This window comes from Chlorocebus sabaeus, chromosome 20 (assembly GCF_047675955.1).
Source record: "Chlorocebus sabaeus isolate Y175 chromosome 20, mChlSab1.0.hap1, whole genome shotgun sequence".
In the NCBI taxonomy this organism is placed as follows: Eukaryota; Metazoa; Chordata; class Mammalia; order Primates; family Cercopithecidae; genus Chlorocebus; species Chlorocebus sabaeus.
The window spans coordinates 112,467,557-112,495,506 of NC_132923.1; the positions used below are offsets into that span (position 1 = coordinate 112,467,557).

General features: G+C 48.3%; 1 protein-coding gene across 2 annotated transcripts in view; it reads right to left on the minus strand.

Moving 5' to 3' along the window:
* Positions 1–27,950, minus strand: part of NCMAP (non-compact myelin associated protein) — a 51,002-nt gene that overhangs the window by 8,962 nt on the left and 14,090 nt on the right. For both annotated transcript variants that reach the window (XM_038006198.2, XM_038006187.2), the window contains one exon: positions 2,423–2,511. In XM_038006198.2, coding sequence (XP_037862126.1) covers positions 2,423–2,504 — 82 coding nt within the window. In that variant the 5' untranslated portion in view covers positions 2,505–2,511. The remainder of the gene's footprint in view (positions 1–2,422; positions 2,512–27,950) is intronic.

Below are 27,950 nucleotides of genomic sequence, written 5' to 3' on the forward strand. Positions count from 1 at the left end.
AGTACTTTGTGAGGCTGAGGGGTGAGGATCACTTGATCCCAGGAATTCCAGACCAGCCTGGGCAAGATGGCAAGACTCCATCTCTATAAATTTTTTAAAAAATATCCATTATAGTTTAAAAATAATTTAATACTTATACGATTGAATATGTCTTAAAGGAAATATTCCTAAATATGGAAAAATATGTACTTGGTAAAAATGGAACCATGGCCAGGCGCGGTGGCTCACACCTGTAATCCCAGCTCTTTGGGAGGCCAAGGAGGGCAAATCACAAGGTCAGGAGTTCGAGACTAGCCTGACCAACATGGTGAAACCCTGTCTCTCCTAAAAATACAAAAATTAGCCGGGTGTGGTTGCGTGCACCTGTAATCCCAGCTACTCAGGAGGCTGAGGCAGGAGAATTGCTTGAACCCGGGAGGCAGAGGTTTCAGTGAGCCAAGATCGTGCCACTGAACTCCAGCCTGAGCAACAGAGCAAGACTCCATCTCAAAAACAAACAAAAAAAGGAACCATGGTTCACATACTGTTTTATAACAAATCATAATCATCTTTCTGTTTAATTATATATTTTTCTTCATGACTTTCCATGGCTGCATAGTACTCCATTTTTTTTGGTGTACCACAATCTGTTCACCAATTCTCTATTGAGAATACTTAGGTTGTTTTCAGTTTTTCACTGTTAAAAACAAGGCTGTGATGATGTTCGTGTAGCTTAATGTCTTAGACTCTAATTTCAATATTAGTTCCCAGTTCCAATGTCACACTTCAATTTTAGTTTCTTTCTTGTTTTTTTTTTTTTGAGAGGGAGTTTCACTCTTGTTGCCCAGGCTAGAGTTCAGTGGCGTAATCTCAGCTCACTGCATCCTCTGCCTCCCAGGTTCAATCGATTCTCCTGCCTCAGCCTCCTGAGTAGCTGGGATTACAGGCACCTGTCATTACACCTGGTTAATCTTAGCATTTTTAGTAGAGATTGGGTTTCACCATGTTGGCCAGGCTGGTCTTGAACTCCTGACCTCAAGTGATCCATCTGTCTCGGCCTCACAAAGTGCTGGAATTATAGGTGCGAGCCACCACACCTGGCCTCCAATTTTAGTTTCAAGATCAACATCCTTGTCAGAATTGATACTGAAAATATCAAGAACCGCTTGCTGTGGTCGGTGGCTGACGCCTGTAATCCCAGCACTCTGGGAGGCCAAGGCAGGCGGATCACCTGAGGTCAGGAGTTCGAGACCAGACTGGCTAATATGGAGAAACCCCGTCTCTACTAAAAATACAAAAATTAGCCAGACCTGGTGTCAAGAGTCTATAATTCCAGCTACTCAGGAGGCTTAGGCAGGAGAATCGCTTGAACCCCGGAGGCAGACGTTGCAGTGAGCTAAGATTGCACCATTGCACTCCAGCCTGGGTGACAAGAGCAAAACTCCGTCTCAAAAAAAAAAAAAAAGAAAATATCAAGAATCATAAGCATGTTTATACTTTAAAGCAATCTATTTGATTCTGGAGAATTTATCTTACAGGAATAATCCTAAATACAGAAAATGTTTATGAATGAAGATGTTTATTATGACAATATTTATATTCTAAATATGCAAATGGTTAAATAAGGTATGGCAACCTATAGAATAAAATATTATACCACCATTTATTTATTATTAGAGGTGGGGTCTTGCTCTGTCATCCAGGCTAAAGTACAATGGCACAATCATAGCTCACTACAGCCTTGAACTCTCAGGCTCAAGTGATCTTCCCTTTTCAGCCACCTGAGTAGCTGGGACCATGGGTACATGCCCCATGCAAGCTAATTTTTAAAACAATTTTTGTAAAGACAGGGTCCTGCTATGTTGCCTAGGTTGGTCTTGAACTCCTGGCCTCAAGTGATCCACCTGCCTCAGCCTCCCAAAGTGCTGGGATTACAGGTGTGAGCCACCACACCCAGCCAGTAGTAATAACAATAATCATCATCTTAGGTACTTAGTATGTATCAGAGGCCGTGCTAAACTGTCGACCTGGATTATCTCCTTTAGTCATCACAACTGCCTTATGTGGCAGCTTCTTTAATATCCCCATTGTATAGATGAGGAAAAGGAGGCACAGAGCAGGAAAGTCATGTGCTCTGTCTCAAAAAAAAAAAAAAAAAAGAGACACAGTCCAGTCCCCAGTTGTCCCCCCAGGAAGACTCCCACTCGCTATTTCAGACAGAAATAGCGATTCTGTCCCCCACCCTTCCACAGCACTACCCTGCAAAGAAACACCACTGAGGCACGTGTCCATTGCTTTGTCTGCCATTAATGCTGCAGTTGGCTGGTGGCAGAACTGGGCCTGAGACCCAGGCACTCCACCTCGGGAGCCCACACTCTTAACCTCTGTACTATGACCATGACCTGCCATCCCTCCCCAAGCCTCCAAGCCAAGTTGACCTTACTCTTATACAGGAAGTCTTCTCCCCTGGTGGTCATGTTCAAGGAGAAGAAGGTGGTATCCCCCAGAGGAGTGGCTGTGGTCATCTCGATCCTGATGAGAAAAAAGAAGAAGTTTTGTTTAAAATTAGATAAATCCTTATTATTGCTACTTGATGCCTCTTTTCGTCTTTATCTGGATGACTGTAGAATATTCAAGCATGCAGTTTCTCTTGGCAGCAAGTAAATACAAACCCCATTATTAGATACCGTGGCGGGGGGAGGAATTTCATACTAATACCTGACATTTGTAAATGAACTTTGTTTTTCAAAACGGTTTAAATTTATTCAACAATATTTACTCAACTCCTTCAAATATCTGGATCAATCTCTTGAAACTATGTGAGGTGGGTTACTGTTGCCATTTTACTGGTGAAACCAAAGTCCCCAAAGCTACCTGGAATCCCAAGTTGACCTAACAGAATTTAACCCAAGATGTCAATCTTCCACTCTGGTGGGCTTTTCTCCAATGACTGCAATGACACTTGAACTGGCATTCCTACTTTTTTTTTTTTTTTTCCTGAGACAGAGTCTGGCTCTGTTGCCCAGGCTGGAGTGCAGTGGCACCATCTCGGCTCACTGCAACCTCCGCCTCCTGGGTTCATGCCATTCTCCTGCCTCAGCCTCCCGAATAGCTGGGACTACAGGCGCCCGCCACCACGCCCAGCTAGTTTTTTTGTTTTTTGAGTAGAGACGGGGTTTCACCGTGTTAGCCAGGGTGGTCTCAATCTCCTGACCTCGTGATCCACCCGCCTCAGCCTCCCAAAGTGCTGGGATTACAGGTGTGAGCCACCACGCCCGGTCCGCATTCTTACTTTTAAAGGCTTTATTATCTGAGGAGGCAAAAATAAATAAATAAATGGATGAAAAATTAACTATGATTTAAACAAAATTTTTTTGAGACACGGTCTTGCTCTGTCGCCCAGGCTGGAGCGCGGTGGTGCCATCACAGCTCTCTGCAGCCTCGACCTCCCTGGGCTCAGGTGATCTTCCCACCTCAGCTTCCTGAGTAGCTGGGACGACAGGCATGTGCCACCACACCTGGCTAATTCTGAACTATGATTATCAAGCAGTCAGTGACGTGAGCCATTGGGCTGTGAGGAACAATTTCATGGGAGAGATACAGTCGAATACGCCTTGAAAAATGGACATGGTTGGGGTGTAAGGGGAAAGAGAACAAAGGCTGGGTTGTACAAAGCCTTCAATCGGAAGACAGTTAATGCAGTTTGGGAATCTACCGTGTACCAGGCTCTGTCTCAGGAGACTCCACACACTATATTATCTGATTTAATCCTCTCAGTCACTGAGAAGTAGCCGTCATCTACCCCTCCTATTGAGCAAGCTGGGACTCAAGGTGGTTGAGTGAATCAACAGGTCCTACAAGTAGGAGGTGGAGCTTGGACTCACTCTCTGAGTGTACAATGTATTTTTTTTTTACCCTGAGGCCACTAAGAATCAAAATGCACAAGGCTACAATGTTACATTTGAGGGGTGAGCCAGGACTTACATAGTACGATGTCACCACTGGAAAGAAGTGTTGAGATCCTCCACCAAGAACCATAATCTAAGCACAATGATATTATAAATAATCACTCTGGGCCTGGCATGGTGGCTCATGCCAGTAATCTCAGCACTTTGGGAGGCTGAGGTGGGAAGATCACCTGAGGTCAGGAGTTTGAGACCATCCTGGTCAACATAGTGAAACCCCATCTCTACTAAAAATACAAAAATTAGCCAGGCATGTTAGTGGGTGCCTGTAATCCCAGCTACTCGGGAGGCTGAGGCAGGAGGATCACTTGAACGTGGGAGGCGGAGGTTGCAGTGAGCAGAGATTGCACCCCGGCACTCCAACCTGGGCAACAGAGTGACTCTGTCTCAAAATAAAAATAAAAATAAATAAATAAATAAATAATCACTCTGAACTATAGGCGTCAAGAATATAAGGAAGCAAACCAAGCTTAGCTTCATTATTTTAGAGTGGCACTTTGACTCCAGCCGCTGACAATTTGGAAGCCCACGAAGGGTCTACCTCAAGAGAATTGCCTAGGCTTGTTTGTAATCTTAAGAAACCATAGGCCTCAACACAGCCATCTACTGGAGAAAGAGATATTCTGGACATTTTTAAAAAATGGTGCATACATTTATTTTCTTTTTAAAAGTAAGAAATGTTTTTTAAATTATGAAGACAAATATTATAGGAGCCCATGTACTGACCACTCACATTTAACAGATGTTTACAGTCATGTTTTCTTCCATTTTTCTATTTATTTATTTATTTATCTGAGACGGAGTCTTACTCTGTTGCCCCCGCTGGAATGCAGTGATGTGATCATAGCTCACTGCAGCCTCAACCTCCCAGGCTCAAGTAATCTTCCCACCTCAGCCTTCTGAGTAGCTGAGACTACAGGCATTCACCACCATGCCTGGCTAATTAAAAAAAACTTTTTTTTGTAGAAGCTAGGTGTCATTATGTTGCCCAGGCTGGTCTCAAACTCCTGGACTCAAAGCGATCCTCCAGCCTTGGTCTCCCAAAGTGCTGGGATTACAAGCATGATCCCCCATGCCCAGCCCAGTTCTTCTTCTTTTTTTTTTTTTTTTTTGAGGCAGAATTTCACCCTGTCACCCAGGCTGAAGTGCAGTGGCACAATCTCGGCTCACTGCAACCTCTGTCTCCTGGGTTCAAGTGATTCTCCTGCCTCAGTCTCCCGAATAGCTGGGATTACAAGTGCCCACCACCACATCCAGCTGTTCTGTATTTTTAGTAGTACGAGGTTTCACCATGTTGGCCAGGCTGGTCTCAAACTCCTGACCTCAAGTGATCCACCCACCTCAGCCTCCCAAAGTGTTGAGATTACAGGCGTGAGCCACCGCGCCTGGTCCCAGTTCTTCTTTATAAGAAAAAAAATCAGACATAGCTGAAATCCCTTTTGTATTCTATCTCAATCCTATTTCCTCTCTTCCCCAAAGTAACCACTCCCTTGATCATTAGTGTGTATTCTCATCAAAGTTTTAAAATGCTTACTACATAACATATATATATATCCATAAACATTGTATATATTGTGGCTGTACATATCTATGAAACACATCTATTAAATATCAACCTGGCAGCTGCTAAGTGACTGATGCTGTGCTCAGTGCTGGGAATACACAGGGAACACTAGACGAACTCCTTGCCTTGGGAAGCTCACGTTCTAGTGAGCACGACAGACTATAGGTTTGATCATATGATTCTGGGGCTCAGAAAACAATCATTTCCCCCTGTCAACACTTCAATATCTGGTAGTGAAAGCCCTTCACTGGCTGGTTCTACCCTCTGTTTTTAGCATCTCAGCTACTCACACTACCCTCTGCCAAACTGCTGTGACAACACGGCACTGCCTCTTCCCCCATCATACTTGGTTTTTGCTGCCTCTGGGCTGGCTGCCCCAGGCATTGGCCTCCCCAGTCCTCACCCAGGATCTCTCCACAGAGTCCTTATCTATGGGCTGCAGCTTTCCTGCTCTCTCAGCTCTGATGGAAGCAGGGGTCAGCACCCCCCTTGAAACACACACACTAGGGTCAGGCCATCTGCACCCCAGCTCGGGGCTCTGGTGGCAGTGGCCTGCCCCGGAGGCTTCACAGGGTCAGAATGGCCTCTGTGGCCTGGCCCTGTTAATCTATAGGGTGGGCTCTGCCTCTACCTTATCTGCGCTCCCTTATCCGGGGCCCTGCCTAACACTCCCTAGCTCTTATCTACCCCTCCTTCCAAAGACCAGACCCTCCGGACTCCCAGACTCAGGCTCCCATCAGGAACCCCGTGTGACTCTGCCTGACCTCCCCACTCCTGCCACTCTGTCTCCCTGCCTGGGCTTCCTGTCTCCCAACACCTGAAACAGGCTCAGGCTGGCCATGCTCTATTGCTCTCCAAGAAAAAGAATATAGCCTTGAAGACACAGCCCAGGCCAGACACGGTGACTCATGCCTGTAATCCCAGCACTCTGGGAGGCGGAGGTGGGCGGATTACTTGAGGTCAGAAGATCGAGGCCACCCTGGCCAACATGGTGAAACCGCATCTCTACCAAAAGTACAAAAACTAGCCGCTTATGGTGGCACACATCTACAGTCCCAACTACTTGGGAGGCTGAGGCAGAAGAATCGCTTAAACCCAGAAGGTGGAGGTTGTAGTGAGCCAAGATCGCGCCACTGCACTCCAGCCTGGGCAATAGAGCGAGACTCCATCTCAAAAAAACACACAGCCCAGTCCCCAGTCACCCATCAAGGAAGACTCCCACTCAGACAGAAATAGCGATTCTGTCCCCTACCCTCCCACAGCAGCACCCTGCAAAGAAACACCACCGGGGCATGTGTCCACTGCTTTGTCTGCCATTAATGCTGCATTTCATTGTCAGATCCTTGAGGATAGAGACTATTTTTTGTTCTTTCTCATATCCTTCTACCTTCCTCAGATAAAGTGTCTGGGTCTTCTCTCCTTCGCCGTGCAAGGGCTGGAATGAGTAACTGAATGTCTCCCAGCTTCATTCGCTCACCCATAAAACGAACTGCCTCTCCCTTTCCTTAAGGGAGCCGAGAGTGAGCAGTGGGGTATGGAAAGTGTTTTTAAATGCTCACTAAATGGTAGCTTAAGTATTATGGTAAATATTAGTAAATATTTGCTGAGCTAACTTAGAGACAGGGGGATCTGGAGCTGAAAACAAGGAGACATTCTTTCTGTAAAAATAAGCACAAATTAGCCAGCCTGGTGGTGGTGTGTGCCTGTAGTCCCCACTACTTGGGAGGCTGAGGAGGGAGGATCCATTGAGCCCAGGAGTTTGAGACTGCAATAAGCCATGATGGCACCATTGCATTCCAGCCTGGGTGACAGAGCAAGACCCTGTCTCTAAAACTAAATAAATAAAATAAAATTTTAAAAGCACAGACAAATATGAGAATTGGGAATGAAAGCCTTTCCCACCCAGCACTGCCCACCTCTACTCTCAAGGGGAGATGCTGGCCCTGCCTCAGCCTGTGAAGGGTATTAGTACATATTTCCCTAAACTTTCTCCTTCTAGCCTCACCAATATCAAGCTAAGAAGACTCACCAGGCAGGCTTTCACACAATTCCTTTAAAAACAGAAAAGAGATGCAAATAGATGGCTGCGGATCAAGGTTTGCTTAGTGAGAGAGACATGGAACAATCACTGGCCAACCCAGACCCATGGACATATTCACCGTGAAACCAACACGCACAAAAATGACAGAAGCCACCATCTGAGTGTTTGCCATGTTCCAAGACCTTGTGCCAGATAGTTTCTGTCCATGCCCTTCTTTAACTAGCAAAATGCCATGTCAGATAAGTTTTCCTTTCCCCTTCTCTCAAATGAAGACCCTGAGACTTGATCATATAAAGCTAACTCTCGGCCAGGTGCAGTGGCTCACACATGTAATCCCAGCACTTTGGGAGGCCGAGGTGGGTGGATCACTTCAAGTCAGGAGTTTGACACCAGCCTGGCCAACGTGGAAAATTAGCCGGGCGTGATGGCAGGTGCCTGCAATCCCAGCTACTCTTGAGGGAGGCTGAGGCAGGAGAATCGCTTAAACCCAGGAGGCAGAGGTTACAGTGAGCTGAGATCGCGCCACTGCACTCTAGCCTGGGCGACAAAGCGAGACTCTGTCTCAGAAATAAATAAATAAATAAATAAATAAAAACATAAAGCTAACTCTCCACGCTTATGTAGCCCCAACGCTACAGAGCTGGTTTGTGAACCTGAGTGTTGCAAACAGCAACATCTGCATCCTCCCTACTGCCCCACCCTGTCTCTGACACACACTAGTGGGGTCTGTGACTGGTTCACTGCAGGAATACAGGGATGCACACACATGCACACACATACACACACTGACCAGTAATGCAGCCACCTAAGGCCACCAGGACACAGGCTCCTCTACAGGTCCTGCAGGGGTGACCTCCTGGGTGCCGAGTTCCAGGTGCAGACTGTCTTTTGGATGGGCCCAGTTGCTCTTCTCTCTCAGAGAACAGTGAAGAATCTCAGAGCATATCTCGCCTCACCTCGGAACTGAGGGCTCTCAATTGCCTCTGTGTGCCTGCTGCATCAGAGAAGGTGGGAGGGAGGCTGGTAGCACAGCCACGGCCAAGGATGTGGGTGTTTTCATGTGTGGGGCCCCAGCACAGTTGTTAACCAAGTGAGGGCCAGCAGGGGCACTTCACTATCAAACATCCTTAAGACTAAGGGCCACGGCCACAGAAAACAGGGAGAGGACAGGAGAGGAAGGCCAGTCTTCACTGAGAGACGCTAATTTACTCATAATAATAATGCACTATGTGTCAGGCACTGCACTCGGCGCTTTATGATGGAGAGCTCACTTAATCCTCATACCGGTCCAGTAAGGAGGGCACAGGCACTTTGTCCATTCTGCAGATGAAGAATCTGAGGCTCAGAGCAGAGAAGAAACTGCCTTAACTTCACATGGCTGATATGAAAACCATGCCAGGATTCAAGCCAGGGTCTGTTCAATTTCACAGCTCCTTCTTCAAAAGACCTCCTAGCAAATCCACAAGGCACAGGTGGCCCAGCATCCAGGGCCACCTGGATCAATGTGGGGCTTTGATGAAAAAACTCACACAGGCCAGGGTTCAGCAGACAGACAAGGGCCCTTGCCCCAGGCCCCTGACCCTGACCCTGACTCCTACCCGACTACTCCTGCCCTTGGCCACACTCTGAGCCTCTGTCTTCAGCAGAGCCTCGATCACGTTTACGGAATCTACAAGGGACCTGTTGTTTTCTTGGGTTGTTTACAAAGGCTTGTGTGGGAGGTGAGTTTGGGAAGTGATGGCGGGTCATAACCATTTATTCACGGATCCATCCTTCTCTGACAAGCTCTTGACCAAGTCTAAGAGCTGAATCTGGAAGATAAATGCTATCGACCCCCACCTATCCAAAATATCTCCCCTGAAGCTTTGCCCTAGGGGTACCCCCTCTCCCTCTGGCCTGGCTTATAAGTTCCTCCCTGGATAAGACAATAGAGAGACTACCCACCCTGGCAGACCGCTCCTCAAACGGCCACCTGTAACTCAGAGCAGGTAACCCACGAAAGCCCTCGACCCACCAAAACATTGGGATTGATTTCTCCCAATCTCCTGAGAGAGGGCAGACTTAGCAGGACTTGATCTCCTCCACTCAAGTGGCTCACTACTCCCAAGCAGCTCCTGGAGATATTGGGATGTTTTAATGGTCAGAAAATTGACCTTCAGTCCAGGTGTGGTGATGTGAACCTGTCATCATAGCCACTCAGGAGGCTGAGGTGGGAGATTCGCTTGAGCCCAGGAGTTTGAGGCTGTAGTGAGCCGTGATCAAGCCACTGCACTTCAGCCTGGATGACAGAGCAAGATGCCATTTCAAAAAATTAAAAGAAAAAGAAAATTGAGTCTTTTCCTCTCAGAAGTCCCATCTTTCTCAGTAAAGACAGAGCTGTTTTCCTTTCTGTTTCTTTCTCTTTCTTTTGCCTATTAAACCCCTGCTCCTAAACTCCTACAAAAATAAAAATAAAAAATAAAAGAAAAAGAAAATTGACCTTCATATTGGCACCTTGTAATTTTTACTTATTGGTGCAAATTATCTCCCCACAAAGGTAAACCTGCTACCTCTTCTAAGTGAAAACCTGTCAGGATTAGGAGCACTTTTGTGGTGGGGAGTGGAGGCTTACATCTATAATCCCAGCATTTTGGGAGGCCGAGGTGGGTGGATTGCTTGAGCCCAGGAGTTTGAGACCAGCCTGGACAACATGGTGAAACCTCTTCTCTGCAAAAACACAAAGATTAGCTGGGCATGGTAGTGTGCACCTCTAGTCGCAGCTACTTGGGAGGCTGAGGCTGGAGGATTGCTTGAGCCTGGGAGGCAGAGGCTGCAGTGAGCCAAGATCACGCCACTGCACTCCAGCCTGGGCTACAGAGTGAAACCCTGTAAATAAAAGAAAATAAAATAAAAAAGAAAAGACAAGGAAAGAAAAGAGAAGAAAAGAAAAGAAAAGAGAAGCACCTTTGACCTTTGTGTATGAAAGGCTCAATTCAAACGTTCCCGGTTGGAACAGAGCAGTTAGGGTAGGCGGTATCACCACATCAATGTTACCTCCCACCAATAGGTGGCGATAGTAGTTGGCTGCAGGTTGGTAAACATCCTGTGAAGCCAATCTGTTTTTAAGCAGAGGAGCTTTCCGCCCTTGAAAACAGCAATTGTATGTTCTCTGATGATTTTCTTCTCTGGGGTAAATATTCTCAGCTCCTTCAAACAAGTCTTCAGGTGATGGTGTCCCTCATGGGTTCCTCATTCCTCTGTGTCAAGGACTCCCCTAAGAATGACCCCAAAACTGGACACATGACTCCAGAGGGGTGCTGACATGTTCAGAATGACAGGCTTCTTGATGCTTATCAGATGTGAGCCTGAATTCTGCTATTTACTAGCTGTGTGACCTTGGCCAACTTTCTTCACCTCTTAGTTTTCTGGTCTGTGAAATAGGAATTATAATAGTCACAATTCCACAGCGTTGTGAGAATTAAATGAGATGAAACATGTCATATATTCAGCACAGTGCTGTAGACGATATCTATTGATATTGCCCTGGATTGATAAAAACAAATAGCTCATTGGCCTTATAGGCAGCCACAGAACACTGCTCCTATCCACCTACTGAAAGACACCCCCCTACTCTTTTTCACACTTATCCTTACGCTCGTTAATGGCGAAAGCCCCAAGATCACCAAGTGAAGGGGCTTTTTTTTTTTTTTTTTAATTGAGATGGAGTCTCACTCTGTTGCCCGGGCTGGAGTACAGTGGGACGATCTCAGCTCACTGCAACCTCCGCCTCCTGAGTTCAAGTGATTCTTCTGCCTCAGCCTCCCGAGTAGCTGGGAGTATGGGCACTTGCCACCACACCCGGCTAATTTTTGCATTTTTAGTAGGGACGAGGTTTCACCATCTTAGCCAGACTGGTCTCGAACTCCTGACCTTGTGATCTGCCCACCTCAGCCTCCCAAAGTGCTGGGATTACAGGTGCGAGCCACCGCGCCCAGCCGTGAAGGGGCTTTATAAACTGCAAAGTGGAAGGAGAGCGGCAGTGACAGTCTCATGATGACAATATCATGATGGTCTGCTGTCCTGTCGCCGGGACTCCATTCTGCAATTGTGCAAATGACCTTTTGACAATCAGGACTTTGCATTGATCCCTGTTAGCCTTGACCTTGTTGATTTGGACCCTCAGGAGAGACATTTCAGCTCCTCTCATGACCCAGCAAGGACTTTGGGGTTGGTTAGACCTGGATTTTCATCTTTGCCTCATCACTGACCAGCTTGATAAACTGAGCCGCTCTTTCATTTGTAAAACAGGGATAACACCCCCTAACTCGTGGGGTTGTGAGAATAAATGAGATACCATAAATGCTCAACAGAGTGCCTGGCGTGCTCATGCCAGTTCCCGGCCTCTCTTCACCAGTCTCTGACTCCAGTCTGTGTTCTCCCTGCTCTCTTTGTCTCTTTGGAGCTTGAATGCCCTGTTTTCTGTCTGGTCAAGTTTTAGGCTGCATTTGGTCAAACTCAGGTATAAACAGGGAGGTCAGGGAGTCAGACCATGAAGCCTGGTGTCCCAAGGAGGGGATCTGAGCAGGGATCCACCAGGACCTCTAAAGGACCTGATCTTCCTCTCCATCTCCATTGAGAGCAGAGACAGAGGAAATAGTGAGATCTCCCCCAGAGAGTCCTGATGGGACCAGTGGGGCACAGGGGCTGTAGCTGGACAGGGGAAGAGCAAGCTGTGGATTCATAACCTGAGACTCGGGAGACCAGGATTTCCCTTGTCACTCACTTGCTACCTGATCCTGGAAAGTCCTCTTCCTTCCCTGGACCTTGGTTTTCCTGCCTGTAAAATTGCCCAGTTTGGATATCATCTCTAAGGGCTTTTCCAACCAGTGATTCTGTTACATGGAACTGTTCATAGCTTTACTCAAGAACCAGTGTCTTCCAAAAGCTTATTCTTCTTTGTAGATATGGACTCAGGGGATGTGAGGAGAGGGAAGTCAGCGTGAGCAGGTCGCTCTGGAAGGCAGCCATCCTTCCTAGAAGGCACTCGAGACTGGAACAAACCAAGGCAGATTCCATGCAGGGGCTTTGATTTGGCAGCAGCAGTGCACAAGAAAGGAAACCCGGGAATGAACTTCCAAGCATTCTGTAGGGTGCATAGTCACCCGAGCCACCTGAATCCTGTATGGCCACTTCCTTCACCCTCCACTCCTGTTTGGTCCCTTATCATAAGCTCCCCACCCCATCTGCCCTGTCTGTTCATGGCTCTGTGTATCACAGCTCCCAAAGTTGGGGTAGGAATTCTGCCGAGTGCTCCCCCGAATTGGAGGCCATATGCAATCACATACTGAACATGTGTTCCTTGTAGTTGGAAGCACATTTTCTGCTGCATTTACCCATCCATTCTTTCATCCTGCCATTCACTCATGCCCCCACCCACTCACCCACCCACCCACTCACTGGGCACACAGTCCTTCCACCCGTTCTTCTGTCCATCTGTCCTCCCATCCATTCAACCAGCGCTCACCCTGCGCATAGGACTGAGAAGACTCAAAGAGGGCCGTGGGTCTGTTTTAAACCAAAGAACAATACATAAATAAATAAAATAAAAACCAGAGGGGCCGAGGGGATTATGTCCTGAGGAACTCAGACCAAAAGGATGAGAAAAGGAATTGTTTCCTTTCAGAATCTTTTCTTTAATCACATGTACTGGACATGAACCCCAGCCCCACCGCCCACTCCATGCCTAGCCCAGCACTGACCACAGAAAGGTGCCTGATCAATGTCATACTGCAGTCCTAGGGCAAAAGCCGCAGCCTGCGGCTCTGGAAGTCTTGGCTTCAGGCCGACCACACCTGTGAAGTAAGACCCACCCTGACAAACGGTGGCTCAGATGTCCTTTGTTCTGATTTTTGTGGCCTGCATTATAAGGAAAGGGGACTCCAGGAGCTTCTAACCCAAGACCTGCAGATATGATAAGCTGTATGTGCTAAGAGTTATAAATAGAAACCCCAGCTGAAAGTGGTCACAAGGCTTATTTTGCTGGTGCCAAAAGTGAGGCACACACAGTGCCAGATGTCGGTGGGAGGAAGAGACCTGTGGACATTGTGGTGGAGACTGACTGAGAGCTAGAATGTGACCTGTGGCTTCTATCTGTCTCTTAGTCTTTGGGCTCAAGCCAAGGACCCAGCTCTTGAAAGTCCTCGACCTCCGTATGAGCTCCCACATAAATCTCCAGGTGTCCCACTGTCCCTGTGGGGCAGGGGGAGGCACAGGGTTAATGGGTTTATGTCCCTCAGTGAATATGTCAGAGGGTAATAATGCCACCTCGATATTCTGGGCCAGGAGGGAAAGAAGCCAACACTCAAGCAGTCCCTACCCAAGTGCCAGGCACTGTGCTTTCACGCGCTTCCCCATTCAATGCACACAACGAGAGAGGCCTTTTCATCTCCACTGTGCTGATAGAAAATGGAGGCTCAGAGAGGTTAAGGGGCTTGCCCAAAATCTAACAGCAGGTCAACGGAAGAGCTGAGTCTCAAACTCAGATCTCCTACTCCAAACTGTCCTCGGCGACCCTGGCCCCCAGGAGGTAAGCAGTATTCCTGGGGACACTCTGAGGGTCAGTGACCCTGCTAGGGAAGGACTGTGCTCACTTTTCTTTTCTTTTTTTTTTTCTAAGATGGAGTCTTGCTCTGTCACCTAGGCTGGAATGCAGTGGCGCAGTCTCAGCTCACTGCAACCTCTGTCTACCAGTTCAAGCAATTCTCTTGCCTCAGCTTCCTAACTAGGATTACAGATGTGCGCCACCACGCCCAGCTAATTTTTTTGCATTTTTAGTAGAGGCGGGGTTTCACCATATTGGCCAGGCTGGTCTCGAACTCCTGACCTTAGGTGATCTGTCTGCCTTGGCCTCCCAAAGTGCTGGGATTACAGGCATGAGCCACCGTGCCCGGCCACTCTCTGCTCACTTTTCTTTCTACCTGGTGATATTTTGAGCCCAAGAGGTACAGTCAGGCCTCAGAGTATGGCAGGGTTTCTCATCCTTGGTACTACTGACATTCAGGCCAGGTAATTCTTGGTTGTGAGGGGCTGTCCTGTGCATTACAGGCTATTCAGCAGCATCGCAGCCTCCTGGGCCTCTGCTCACTAGATGCCAGGAGCATCCCCCCAGTTGTAACAACCAAAAATGTTTCAGGGCATTTCTAAAAGTCTTTGGGAGACAAAATTTTCTCTGGTTGAGAATCACTGGAGTAGCGCTATTTGGCCTGCCTCTTAACAGTTTCCTATTCTCTCTATCCAAGAAGATCTAGATAAGAAGGAAAATGTCCAGTTTGTTTTCACATCTGTGGATAAACAACCAATAACAGTGATAATGATGACAACGGCAATGACCAAAAGCACAATTACTACCATTGATCAAGTGCCTCACGTGTGAGTTACCATGCCAAGTACTTTGTATAGGTTTTCTCAGATATATCATTCCTATTTTACAGACAAAGGAGCTGAGTCCCAGAAAGGTTAGGAAACTTGCCCAAGGCATCCGTGCTGACACACGGCAAAGCTCGGATCTGTTCGTTTACTGTTGCTGCTCTAACAAGTTATTGCAAATTTAGTGGCTTGAAACAACACACAGTAATTTTCTTTCAGTTTAAGAGGTCAGAATTCTGAAGTTGGTCATAGTGGGCTAAAATCAAAGTGTTAGCAGAGCTGTGTTCCTTCTGGAGGCTCTAGGGGAGAATTCATTTCTGGGCCTTTTCTCGCTGCTTCTGCAAACTGCCTGCATTCCTTGGCTTGTGGCTTCTTCCTCCATCTTCAGGCCAGCAGCGTAGCATCGTCTTACCTCGCTCTCTCTAATCTCTGCTTCCATCATCACATCTCCTCCTCTCTCTCTGACCCTCCTGCCTTCTGATTATAAAGACCCTTATGATGACATTAGGCCCACTCAGCTAATCCAGGATAGTCTCCTCACCTCAAAGTCATTAACTTAATTACATCTGCAAAGTTCCTTTTGCTGTGTAAACTAACATATTCTCAGGTTTGGGGGATTAGGATGAGGATGTTTTTTGGGAGGCCATTATTCAGCTTCCTACATAGGAGTTAGAGTCTTATCTGTCTGATCCCAAGGTTTGCACTTTGAATCCACTCCTGCTTCGTCTACACTGCCTTTACACACAGACACATAGGCCAAGCACCGTGGGAGGCATTGAGGTGGATCCAATGTGTGCAGGGGGTGGTAGGCACCAGCAACACATCAGGAGGGTGCGCATGAGAAGGGCTGTGACAGATGGACAGATGAAGAGTCCTGGAGCCGCCAGGCCAGGTGGGGTAGGGGAATAGGGAGTGGGCTCAAGAGGCAGTTGGGCAGGCCTGATTCCTTCCCTGCTGAGCACGCTGATTTCATGTAAGTCTTAGCACCAACCTACTTCCAACCTAACTTCAAAGGTATCTATAGTTCATCTTGTCCTGAAGGACCACTTCAGCCCAGCCCCTGCCAGCCCAGATTCTATCCCATCTGTGGGATTTATTTGCCTAGTTAACTCATAACCAGTCTCAAATCTTCCTTTCTAAGGTTCCTCCCTGCCAAGGGCTTAGAAGGTCTTTTGTCTTATAAGGACTTTAGTCTTGTAAATGTCTACTAAAGTAGACTGTCTGCTTTAGGCCACTCCCTGGGCCAGTTCTGATTTGCAAGGATGTCTTTCAGCTGTCTTGTCCCTCCATGAGCCTCATCAATCCCTTTACAGACTAGAGAAAGTGCACTGGGTTGGTTAGCTGGGCTCTTTCGCAGACAGGCAGAGCCTTGGACTTCTCCCAGAGACTCTGAGGCCGTCCAGTAACTTAGGGTGGTTTCTCTAGGCTATTGAACACAACGAATTTCCTGCCTGCAGGAAACTTACAGGTAAGAAGGATGAATTCTGGTTGGCCTTATTTTGACATAAACAAAGTTTGGGATACATCTTTTAAACAAAAGAAAGCAGGGGGTGGTCGCAGTGGCTCATGCCTGTAATCCCAGCACTTTGTGAGGCCAAGGCAGGTGGATTACTTGAAGCCAGGAGTTCGAGACCAGCCTGGTCAAATGGTGAAACCCTACCTCTACTAAAAATACAAAAATTAGCCAGACATAGTGGTGGGTGCCTGTAATTTCAGCTACTTGGGAGGCTGAGGCAGGAGAATCGCTTGAACCTGGGAAGCACAGGTTGAAGTGAGCCAAAATAGCGCCACTGCTCTCCAGCCTGGGCATCACAGCGAGACCTCATCACGAAAAAAAAAAAAAAAAGTAGAAAGGAAGAAAGGACTTCTGGCTGGTTAAACAAACCAGATGCAGCATGAGTATTCATCTCTGCTTCATCTTGAACCCCCGGACATATGACAGTAAAGGAATCAGGAATCAAGAGGCATCAACTCTCAAGGCCAAAGGGAACAGAAGAGAAAACAACCACACTGGAGAGAGCCCAGTCCAGGTTTGAAAGCTGGAAAAGCCAATGACTGAGTATGACTTACAGCCTGGAAGAGGCCAAGGCCCAAACTTACAGACTGGGGAAACCAATTAAAGCTGATTCCACTGAAGAAACCCCCCAAGGACTCAGGAGTGAGTGGGTGACAGAGATCACTAAAAGTCAGGGTGCCAGGTGGGGCTACAAAGAGGAAGACGGGCTGGGCGAGGTGGCTCACGCCTGTCATTCCAACCCTTTGGGAGGCTGAGACAGGCGGATCACCTGAGGTCAGGGGTTCGAGACCAGGCTGGAACTTGACAAAACACGGTAAAACCCCGTCTCTACTAAAAATATAAGAATTAGCCAGGTGTTGTGGCACGTGCCTGTAGTCCAAGCTACTCAGGAGGCTGAGGCAGGAGAATCGCTTGAACCTGGGAGGCAGAGGTTGCAGTGAGTCGAGATCACGCCATTGCACTCCAGCTTGGATGACAGAGCAAGACTCCATCCCCCTGCCCCCCGAAAAAAAGAGGAAGACAAAAGTTAAGGCACAGCTCCACTCTGCCCCCCTCCACCCCTTCCCTCTGTCCTCACAATTGTGGGCTCCTCCACCCTGCAGAACAGAGTGAGTTCTGCCCCTCTGCAGAGATAGCCAAGAGGAGGTAGACCTGCACTGCCTGACATGATAGCCACATATAGCCACAGCGAGTTAAAGAAAAATGAATTCCACTTAAATACAATTAAAAATGCAGTGCCTCAGTCGCATGAGCCACATTTCAGCTGCCCGGCATCCACTGTGGCTGGTGGCTCCTGCGCTGGACAGCACAGGATTGTGTCAAGTCATTTTGGGCAGTGCTGCTGCAGGCTGTGGCCCTCACAGTGTGGTCCATGGATCAGCAGCACTGGCAACTCTGGTGCTTTGTTGAGAATGTAGACTCTCAGCTCCGCTCAGGCCTCCTGGCCAGAACCTACCCCTCGGCCAGACCCCAGGTGACTCATAGGCACATTTGTCTGGGAAGCTTAGCTCTGCCAAAGGCTAATCTCTGGCTGAAAAGGGGAATATCACAGCCTAGGCTCTGGGAAACTGACCAGTCAAAGGGAATAGATCTACAGATACTGATTGACTAGAGAATCCTCTAATACAATGGCCAGGTTCTGTCCAGTCGGCCTATGGAGAGGCTGCTAGTTGACAAGCTCTGCCCACCTCATCTAGAGTTTTGAATGGGTTTTTGTTTCCTTATTTATTTATTTATTTTTGAAACAAGGTCTCACCCTGTTGCTCAGGCTGGAGTGCAGTGGTGCAAATCACACCTCACTGCAGCCTTGGACTCCTGGGCCCAAGTGCAGCCTCCTGAGCAGCTGGGACTACAGGTGCCCACCACCATGTCTGGCTAACTTTTTAAATTTTTAGTTTTGTAGAGATGGGTCTTGCTATGTTGCACAGGCTAGTCTTGAACTCCTAGACTCAAGGGATTCTCTGGCCTCAGCCTCCCAAATTGCTAGGATTACAGGCATGAGCCACCACCCCCAGCCTGTGTCTTACTCTTAAATAGGAACAGATAGCCAAGGACCATCAACAGACCTTTGAGAGGAGAAAAGTTCCAAGCATGACAAACAGATAGCAAACAAAACAAATGAACAGATGGAGGCATTTAAGGCAAGTAGAGACAATGCACAGAGCAGAAGAAAACATCAATATATTCAGACAGCTAAGATACTGCATCTATAAAACAAGAACAGGATGCTATGAGAAAGGACACTTTTGGGCATGCAAGTCTTTAAAAAAAAAAAAAACCCACCCTACCCCATGCATCTTTTCCCAGGAGGCCCCTGGAGGATACACCCACTAAAGTGAGGGAGGGGTGAAGCAAGAGAAGGGCAGGGATTCCAGGGACCAGGGACTCCAGCCTCCAGCAGGAAGGAGCAAGAAGATGCAGAGGTCCGAGCTGTCGGGCACCGTCTGGGGATAACCAGCCTGACTAGGGTGGGGGAGATTCTGTCAGCCAAATTAAAAATGAAACCTGTAGATTTTCTGATGTGTTTGTCTAGATGGAAAGGAGATCTACTCTTCTCTTCTGTTGGAGAGTTCGGGGGATGAGTTTATGATAGAAAACTAAGCTCTCAGTCAGGTGTGGTGGCTCTCATCTATAATCCCAGCACTTTGGGAAGATGGGGCAGGAGGATTGCTTGAGCCCAGGAGTTTGAGGCCAGCTTGAACAGTATAGTGGGACCCAATCTCTACAAAAAATAAAAATTAGCTGGGCATGGTAGCATGTGCCTGTAGTCCCAGCTATTCAGGGAGGATCACTTGAGCCCAGGAGGTCGAGGATGCAGTGAGCTGTGATCGCACCACTGCACTCCAGCCTGGGAGACAGGGAGAACCTGTCTCAAAAAAAAAAAAAACAAAAGAAAGAAAGAAAAGAAAACTAAGCTCCCTCCCCCAACAGGCTTAGGGATTAAAACCCCTCATTTCTATTCCAGCTACCCCCCTTCCCGCCGCACTCCCAATTTCTCGTCACCACACCACACACCCTCTGTGGAGGCTCTAGGAAGCAACTCCTTGTCCCAGGATCCTGGAGACCCCAGTTGGAAAACTCCTGAGTCCCTTGCCCTCTGTTCTACAAATGGGGAGACCGAGGGCCAGCAAAGCCCCCAGGAGCACATAGACAGAGGAAGGTTCATTGGTAATTTATTTGGTACTTTTTTTTTTTTTTTTTGAGACAGTGTCTCACAGGCTGGAGTACAATGGAATGATCTCGGCTCAATGTAACCTCTGCCTCCCAGGTTCTCGTGCCTCAGCCTCCTGAGTAGCTGGGATTACAGGCACATACCACCATGCCTGGCTAATACTTTTGCATTTTTAGTACAAACAGGTCTCACTATGTTGCCCAGGCTGGTCTCCAGCTCCTGGCCTCAAGTGATCCACCCGCCTCGGCCTCCCAAAGTGCTGGGATTACAGGCACGAGCCATTGCGCCCGGCCTATTTGGTGCATTTTTTAAGACCTCCTTTCTAATTCATTCAAAACAAAATGGGTAACAGCAGTAGCAAGAACCGAACCACTCCTAAAGGAGCCATGGCCGGGAGGCAACTTGTGAGACCCCCTCCCCGGCCCATGCGTCTCTCCCTCAAGCTTTCCTTGCAACCACCGTGCTGTTGGAAGGTACTAAGTCTCCCAAAAGCTCAAATTGAGGTTTCTGAGTTACTTCTGATTGCCACCTACAAAAAGCAAGACTATGTAGATGTAGTTGATATCTATGCCACGAACAAGGCAAATGAAAACTTCTGAGAAAAAAAAACTGGGGATGGAAGTGCAGGAAAAAATTCAAATCCAAATGAATGCCAGCAATCTCTTTGGAACCAGGTGTGTTGACATCCAGAATCAAGGCCAGGCCGGGCACGGTGGTTCAAGCCTGTAATCCCAGCACTTTGGGAGGCCAGGCTGGGAGGATCACTTGAGGCCAGGAGCTGGAGGCCACCCTGGGCAATACAGTGAGATTACATCTCTACAAACGAAAAACAAACAACAACAACAACAAACAAACAAATAAAAAACCCCAGAAAAACAAGGCCAGTGCCTTCTTACAAACTCCAAAAATCTGAGTTTATCCCTAATGAATCTTTCGGTGGTCTCGCTTTTGTTTCTCTGTCTCTTCCTCTGCCTTATCGAAGGGCTTGGCTAACCTCAAAGTGTTTATTAATGAGTTAAGGATGACAATTCTCTGGGAGTATCTGCATTTTAATATGAAATTCTAGGAAATCTAGTGCTCTTTAATTTTAGCATGTGACATCCTTTTTTTTGTTTGTTTGAGACAGAGTCTCGCTCTGTTGCCCAGGCCTGGAGTGCAGTGGCACGATCTTGGCTCACTGGAATCTCTACCTCCTGGGTTCATGTGATTCTGCCTCAGCCTCCTGAGAAGCTGGGATTACAGGCACCTGCCACCACACCCAGCTAATTTTTTTTTTTTTTTTTTTGTATTTTTAGTAGAGACAGGGTTTCGTCACGTTAGCCAGGCTGGTCTTGAACTCCTGACCTCAGGTGATCCACCTGCCTCGGCCTCCCAAAGTGCTGGGATTACAGGCGTGAGCTACCTGCCCTACATGACATCCTTTCTTTGAGCCCCAAGGTCTTGGTCTATGGGGCTCACTGCCTCACCTGCTTAACACAGTCACCTTGAAAACTCCAACAGAGAGGCCTGAGATGGGGGGCAAGAACCCTCGGCTGGAGTTAGGAGTCCTGGATTCTAGTCTCACCCCTGTTACTTACTTGCTGTGTGACCTCGGGCAGGCCACTTGTTCTGTCTGGACTGCAGTTTGCCCTCCTGCAAAGTGAACAGCTGGGGACCAGGGATCTCCCTCTCCGGCCCCTTCCTCCTTGTGACTCTTCCAGCCTCTCACTTGGTTCAGGACGTGGTCCCTCACCCTCCCCGAGGCTTGTTTGCCTCCACACCCTCCATTCCAGAAGGAACACCCCTCCCCTTTCCTGCCAAGCCTGGGCCTGGCAGTCACTGGACTCCAGAGAGGACAGGAGTTGGGGAAACAATCCCAGCCGTTCAAGCTGCGGTGTGCGCTGGCCAGTGGCCAGTCACAATAGGCCCAGAGATACAGAGGGGCGTTTGTCTGGGGGACCTGCGGTGTCATTTAAACCTACACTCTCGCCTTGGCCCGCCGCCTGTCTTTTCTTCCCACCCTCTCAAGCGGCAGTGCCAGCCCCCAGCTTTGTCAGGAGGTGGGATGTGGATGTTGCATGGACCTAAGTGGCCTTTCTGTGGCTGGGAAACTGGACCAAGAAAGGGAGGTGGAGGAACAGGCAGGGGAGCCATCTGTGCAGGGTGGCAGTGGCGAGGGTGGAGGGTGGGGACAGAGAGGGAGGGCAGGAGAAGATCTGGATGGGGCAATGCAGCTGTACAGAGAGGAGCAGGATGAGGGAGCTAGTTCCGACTCCTTCACTAACTAGCCAAGTGACTGTGGGCAAGGCACTCTCTTCTCCTCTCCAGGCCTCAGTTTCCTCAGTTTTTTGTTGTTGTTTTTGTTTTTTTGTTTTGAGAGCGCAATGGTGCGATCTCAGCTCATCGCAACCTCTGCCTCCCAGGTTCAAATGATTCTCCTGCCTCAGCCTCCCCAGTAGCTGGAGTTACAGGCACGTGCCACCACGCCTGGGTAATTTTATATTTTTAGTAGAGAAGGGGTTTCACAATGTTGGTCAGGCTGGTCTCGAACTCCTGACCTCAGGTGACCCGCCCGCCTCGGCCTCCCAAAGTGCTGGGATTACAGGCGTGAGCCACCACGCCTGGCCAGTTTCCTCAGTTTTAAAATGGGGCAATTGCTCCTAATCTATAAGGACTGGGTTAAATACAATGAAGAGCTTGCAAATGCCCAGTGTGGCTTGGTGAAGACAAGGATTTGGACTCAGATGGACCTAGGTTCAGATTCTGCTTCTGCCACCTTTAAACTCACTGTTGTAGACAAATTATTTGCCCTCCAGGAGCCTCATTTTCTCATCTGGATTATAAGGATCAAATAAGAGCTGACAGAAAGCACCTGCCCGATAAACCTGTCTGAACGAATGAAGACTTAGTCGGGTGCATTATGACTTCTGGGGGCCCTCCCCACACAATCCGTTTTCGTGGGCTCTAAAAATTTTATTTTTTTTCCAACCTGAGGGAAAAAATCTGAAACTTTTTTTCTACTCTAAAAGTTCTTTCCCCTGCTTGATTTTAAAGAAATTAAAACATCTTTTTTTTTTTTTTTTTTTTTTTATCTAAGATGAAGTCTCGCTCTGTCGCCCAGGCTGGAGTGCAGTGGCACAATCTCGGGTCACTGCAACTTCCACCTCCCAGAAATTAAAACATCATAATGAGCCCTTAAAAGTATTATGGGCCTTGGCCAGGCATGGTGGCTCATGACTATAATCCTAGCACTTTGGGAGGCCAAGGTGGGCGGATCACCTGAGGTCAGGAGTTCAAGACCAGCCTGGCCAACATGTTAAAACCATGTCTCTACAAAAATACAAAAATTAGCCAGGCATGATGTTGGGTGCCTGTAATCCCAGCTACTTGGGAGGCTGAGGTGGAAGAATTGCTTGAACCCGGGAGGCAGTGGTGGCAGTGAACCGAGATCATGCCATTCACTTCAGCCTGGGCGACAGAGTGAGATTCTGTCTCAAAAAAAAAAAAGTATTTTGGGCCTTGTCTATTGTGCTTAGTGGTCCTGGTACTGCTGGTTCAGGGTTCTCTCAGAGCTGACCTGTCCTGGACACCGTCTCCAATGTCTACTGGGCCTCTGATGTTGTTTCTGAAGAATCTGCTGCAGAGCTCAGAGTCCTGGGACATGGTATATGTCAGGGTTCTCCAGAGAGACAGATCAATAGGTTATACAGATGCAGAAGAGGGGACTTACTAGGGGAATGGGCTCATGCGATTGCGGAGGCTGAGAAGTCCGGTGACAGGCCATCTGCAAGCTGAGGACCTTGGGACGTAAGGAGCATGGCTCAGTCCAAGCCCGAAAGCCTCAGCATCAGGGACACTGATAATATAACTCTCAGTCCCACTGGCCGGGTGCAATGGCTCACACCTGTAATCCCAGCACTTTGGGAGGACGAGGTGGGCAGATCACTTGAGGTCAGGAGTTCGAGACCAGCCTGGCCAACATGGTGAAACCCTGTCTCTACTAAAAATACAAAAATTAGCTGGGCACGGTGGCACGCACCTGTAATCCCAGCTACTCAGCAGGCTGAGGCAGGAGAATCACTTCAACCCGGGAAACGGAGATTGCAGTGAGCCAAGATTATACCACTGCACTCTAGCCTAGGCAACAGAGCAAAACTCCATCTCAAAAACAAACAAACAAACAAAAACCCTCTCAGTCCCAGGCTGAAGGCTTGAGCACCTGGGGGCCTTGCTCGCTCATCTCTTCTGGAAACACCATCTCAGACATGCCCCAAAATAATGCTTCACCAGGTTTCTAGGTTTCTTTTCTAATTTTAATTATATTTTTTGTGGAGATGGGATTTTACTATGTTGCCCAGGCTGATCTCGAACTCCTGGGCTCAAGAGAGCCTCCTACTTTGGCCTCCCAAAGTTCTGGGATTACAGGTGTGAGCCGCCAGGCCTGGCTGGTTTCTAGGTTTCTCAGTCTAGTCAAGTTTTTGTTTTCGTTTCTTTTTTGCAGGGGGGACAGAGCCTTGCTATGTCACTCATGCTGGAGTGCAATGGTGCGATCTTCGCTCACTGCAACCTCTGCCTCCCAGGTTCAAGTGAGTCTCCTGCCTCAGCCTCCTGAGTAGCTGGGATTATAGGCACGCACTGCCACACCTGGCTAATTTCTGTATTTTTAGTAGAGACGGGGTTTTGCCATTTTGGCCAGGTTGGTCTCAAACTCCTGACCTTGTGATCCACCACCTTGGCCTCTCAAAGTGCTGAAATTACAGGCGTGAGCCACTGCGCCCAGCCCCGGTCAAGTTGATACTTAAAATTAACCATCATAGACACTGACGCCTCGCCCTCTACAGAGCTGAGCTCAGGGGTCCGTGCTTGAGCCGAACCACCTGGTTTCAATGTGATATGAGTCCTGTCCCTGAAAGGCTGATGGGACCCGGGAGAACCTCAAGTGTGAAGGCTGGGAGGACCCAGGTCTGCCCCGTAGACAGGCGTGGAGGTGTGTCAGCAGGGCCTGGCTTTCCTAGACCTGGGGTGTAGGGCATGGACACTTACCACCCAGTCATGGTTGTTCCTTCTGGGCGCCTCTTCCATGCCCACCACTGGGCATGGGCTTCATGTTCACAGTCCCATTGGATCCTTATCAAACTCCATTCTGCTTCACACCCAGGGTCACTGAGGCTCTGAGAGACTGAGTAAATCATCCAAAATCACAGAGCTACTGGGGCAGGATTGGGACCCAGTTTTCTGCTTCCCAAACCAGGGCCTGGCAGCACCCATCCTGCCCGCTCCTTGACGTGTCAGAGGAAAAGTGGAAGAGATTTTTAGGACGTGCGGAACGTGTGAGGCAAGCGTGAGCGGGGGGTTCAGGAAATGCAAACATCAGCAGGAAAGAGGTTTGGAGAAGGATGTGGTAGGTGTGCTGGTGTGCTGGTGTGCTGGTGTGCTGGTGTGCTGAGCTCTCCAGGGGGCCTGTGTACTCCTAGGGGGAGGGGGCTGAGCAGTGGGGAGGGGCAGCGAGTGTGTGGGCAAGTGTGTAAGCGAGTGTGCATCTGTGGGCTGGTGTGTCCAGAGCTGGCCTGGCAGGGGGAGCTTGGCCAGGCGGGGCTAGCAGGTTCTTCACTTCCTCACTGAGTTACCCAGAACCATATCTGTTACCCATGAACCATAGCAGGTGCCAAGCTCAGCCCCAACCTGCACCATTCAGTGACCACGGACTGCCTCGGGAAAGAGCAGGTCAGAGGCACAGGAAGGAAGGGGCTGATAGGGGTCGGAGCCTCAGACCTGACATTTACCTTGGACGGGAGAGTCCTTCTTGGGGACCTCCAAGTCATACCCCACTGGGGACCCCCTCAGTGTGATCCGTCCACCCTACGGTGGAGAGGCTAGAAAAGCCCTCTCACCTTAAAATCCATCAGCTGTACAGCCACCCCAGAGGACTTTCTAGAAACACATCTGACCATGCTCGCCACTGCCCCAACCTTGGGTGGCTACTCATCAGCTAAGGTGAATGAAGTCCCAGTCCTCAGCCAGGCTTTCACCACCCAGCCACATCTAGATCTGTGCTGTCCAGCGTGGTGGCCCCTGGTCACACGTGGCTATTTGAGCCTCTCAAATGTGGCTGCTGTGAGTTACAATGTATTTTAAGTGCAAAATGCCCATGGGATTACAAGGATTTAGGACAAAATAAAAGAATGTAAAACATCTCATTCATAATTTTTTTCTGCTGGGCCCGGTGGCTTACGCCTGTAATCCCAACAATTTGGGAGGCCAAAGCAAGCAGATCACTTAAGGTCAGGAGTTTGTGACCAGCCTGGGCAATATGGTGAAACCTCGTGTCTACTAAAAATACAAAAATTAGCCAGGTGTGGTGGTGCGCACCTGTAATCCCAGCTACTCAGGAGGCTGAGGTAGGAGAATCGCTTGAACCCGGGAGGCAGAGGCAGTGATCTGAGATCATGCCACCACACTCCAGCCTGGGTGACAGAGCGAGACTCCATCTCAAAAAAAAAAAAAAAAAAATACACACACACACACATATACACACATATATGTATATATGTATTGTATATAATGTGTATATATAATACGTATTGTATATAATGTGTATATATAATACGTATTGTATATAATGTGTATATATAATACGTATTGTATATAATGTGTATATATAATACGTATTGTATATAATGTGTATATATGATTTTTTTCTATTGATTACGTGTAGAAATGTTCATATTTGAAATACACTGAGCTATATAAAATATCAAAATTTACCCTGTTTCTTTTTTCTTTCTTTCTTTCTTTTAAAGATGGAGTCTTGCTCTGTCACCCAGGCTGGAGAGCAATGCCGTGATCTCGGCTCACTGCAACCCCAGCCTCCTGGGTTCAAGTGATTCTCCTGCCTCAGCCTTCCAAGTAGCTGGGATTGCAGCCATCCACCACTATGCCTGGCTAATTTTTGTATTTTATTTTATTTTATTATTATTTTTTTTGAGACGGAGTCTCGCTCTGTCGCCCAGACTGGAGTGCAGTGGCGCCATCTCAGCTCACTGCAAGTTCTGCCTCCTGGGTTCACGCCATTCTCCTGCCTCAGCCTCCTGAGAAGGTGGGACCACAGGCACCCGCCACCACACCTGGCTAATTTTTTGTATTTTTAGTAGAGACAAAGTTTCACCGTGTTAGCCAGGATGGTCTCGATCTCCTGACCCTGTGATCTGCCTGCCTCGGCCTCCGAAAGTGCTGGGCCACCGTGCCTGGCCCTCTTTTTACTTTTTTAATGTGGCTACCAGGACATTTACAATTACATATGTGGCTCACATTATATTGGACAACACCAAATCATACTCTGTCCTTCTCTCTTTGCTTTATACCCAAGGACGCTGAGAACTCCAAGAGAAGTCTCAGTGTCCCTGGGTGTGAAGCAGAATGGGATTTGATGAGGATCCAATAGGACTGTAACCATGAAGGCCATGCCCAGTGGTGGGCATAGCAGAGGCGCCCAGGAGCAATTATGACTGGGTGGTAAGTGTCCACCACCCACACCCTTCTCCTACCAACACCAACTCATTCGTTTGTTCATACATTCATTCATTCAGGAAATATCCATTAATCATATATTAGGAGCCAGAGACTATGGCACTGAGCAAGGATTGGGCACAGGGCACGTGGCATATGCCTTCCCCCACGTGTGGTCTGTATCACCAGGAGGCAGATGCGACACTAACAAAGAGGTGCTGTGAGCTCAGAGGCTGAGGGTGGTGAGCAGGGGCCTGGGGGAGGGCAGGCCACCTGGAGCAGTGGAATTTGAGTGGCACCATGGGGTCATTAAACTCTTCGGCTGTGGGGTCAGACTGACCTGGATCTGAATCCTAGGACTATAATAATAGCTTGTATGTACTTAGTTCTAAGTGCTAAGACCCCTGTGAAGTACTTTGTTTGTTTGTTTGTTTATGTATTTAGTTTTTGAGTGAGATCTTGCTCTGTTGCCCAGGCTGGAGTGCAGTGGTGCAATCACGGCTCATTGCAGCCTTGACTTCCCCAGCTCAAGGGATCCTCCCATCTGCACCTCCCAAGCAGCTGGAACTACAGGTGCACGCCACTGCACTCGACTAATTTTTACTTTTTTCTTTTTGGTAGAGATGGGGTCTAACTTAGTTTATGTTTATTTGAGTGTCTCTCCACCCTAAGCAAAAAGCATATTGTTTGTTAAAATTTCTAGGCTGGGCATGATGACTCATGCCTGTAATCCCAGCAGTTTGGGAGGCCAAGGTAGGCAGACTGCTTGAGCTCAGGAGTTTGAGAGCAGCCTGGGCAACATAGGGAGACCCCGTCTCTACAAA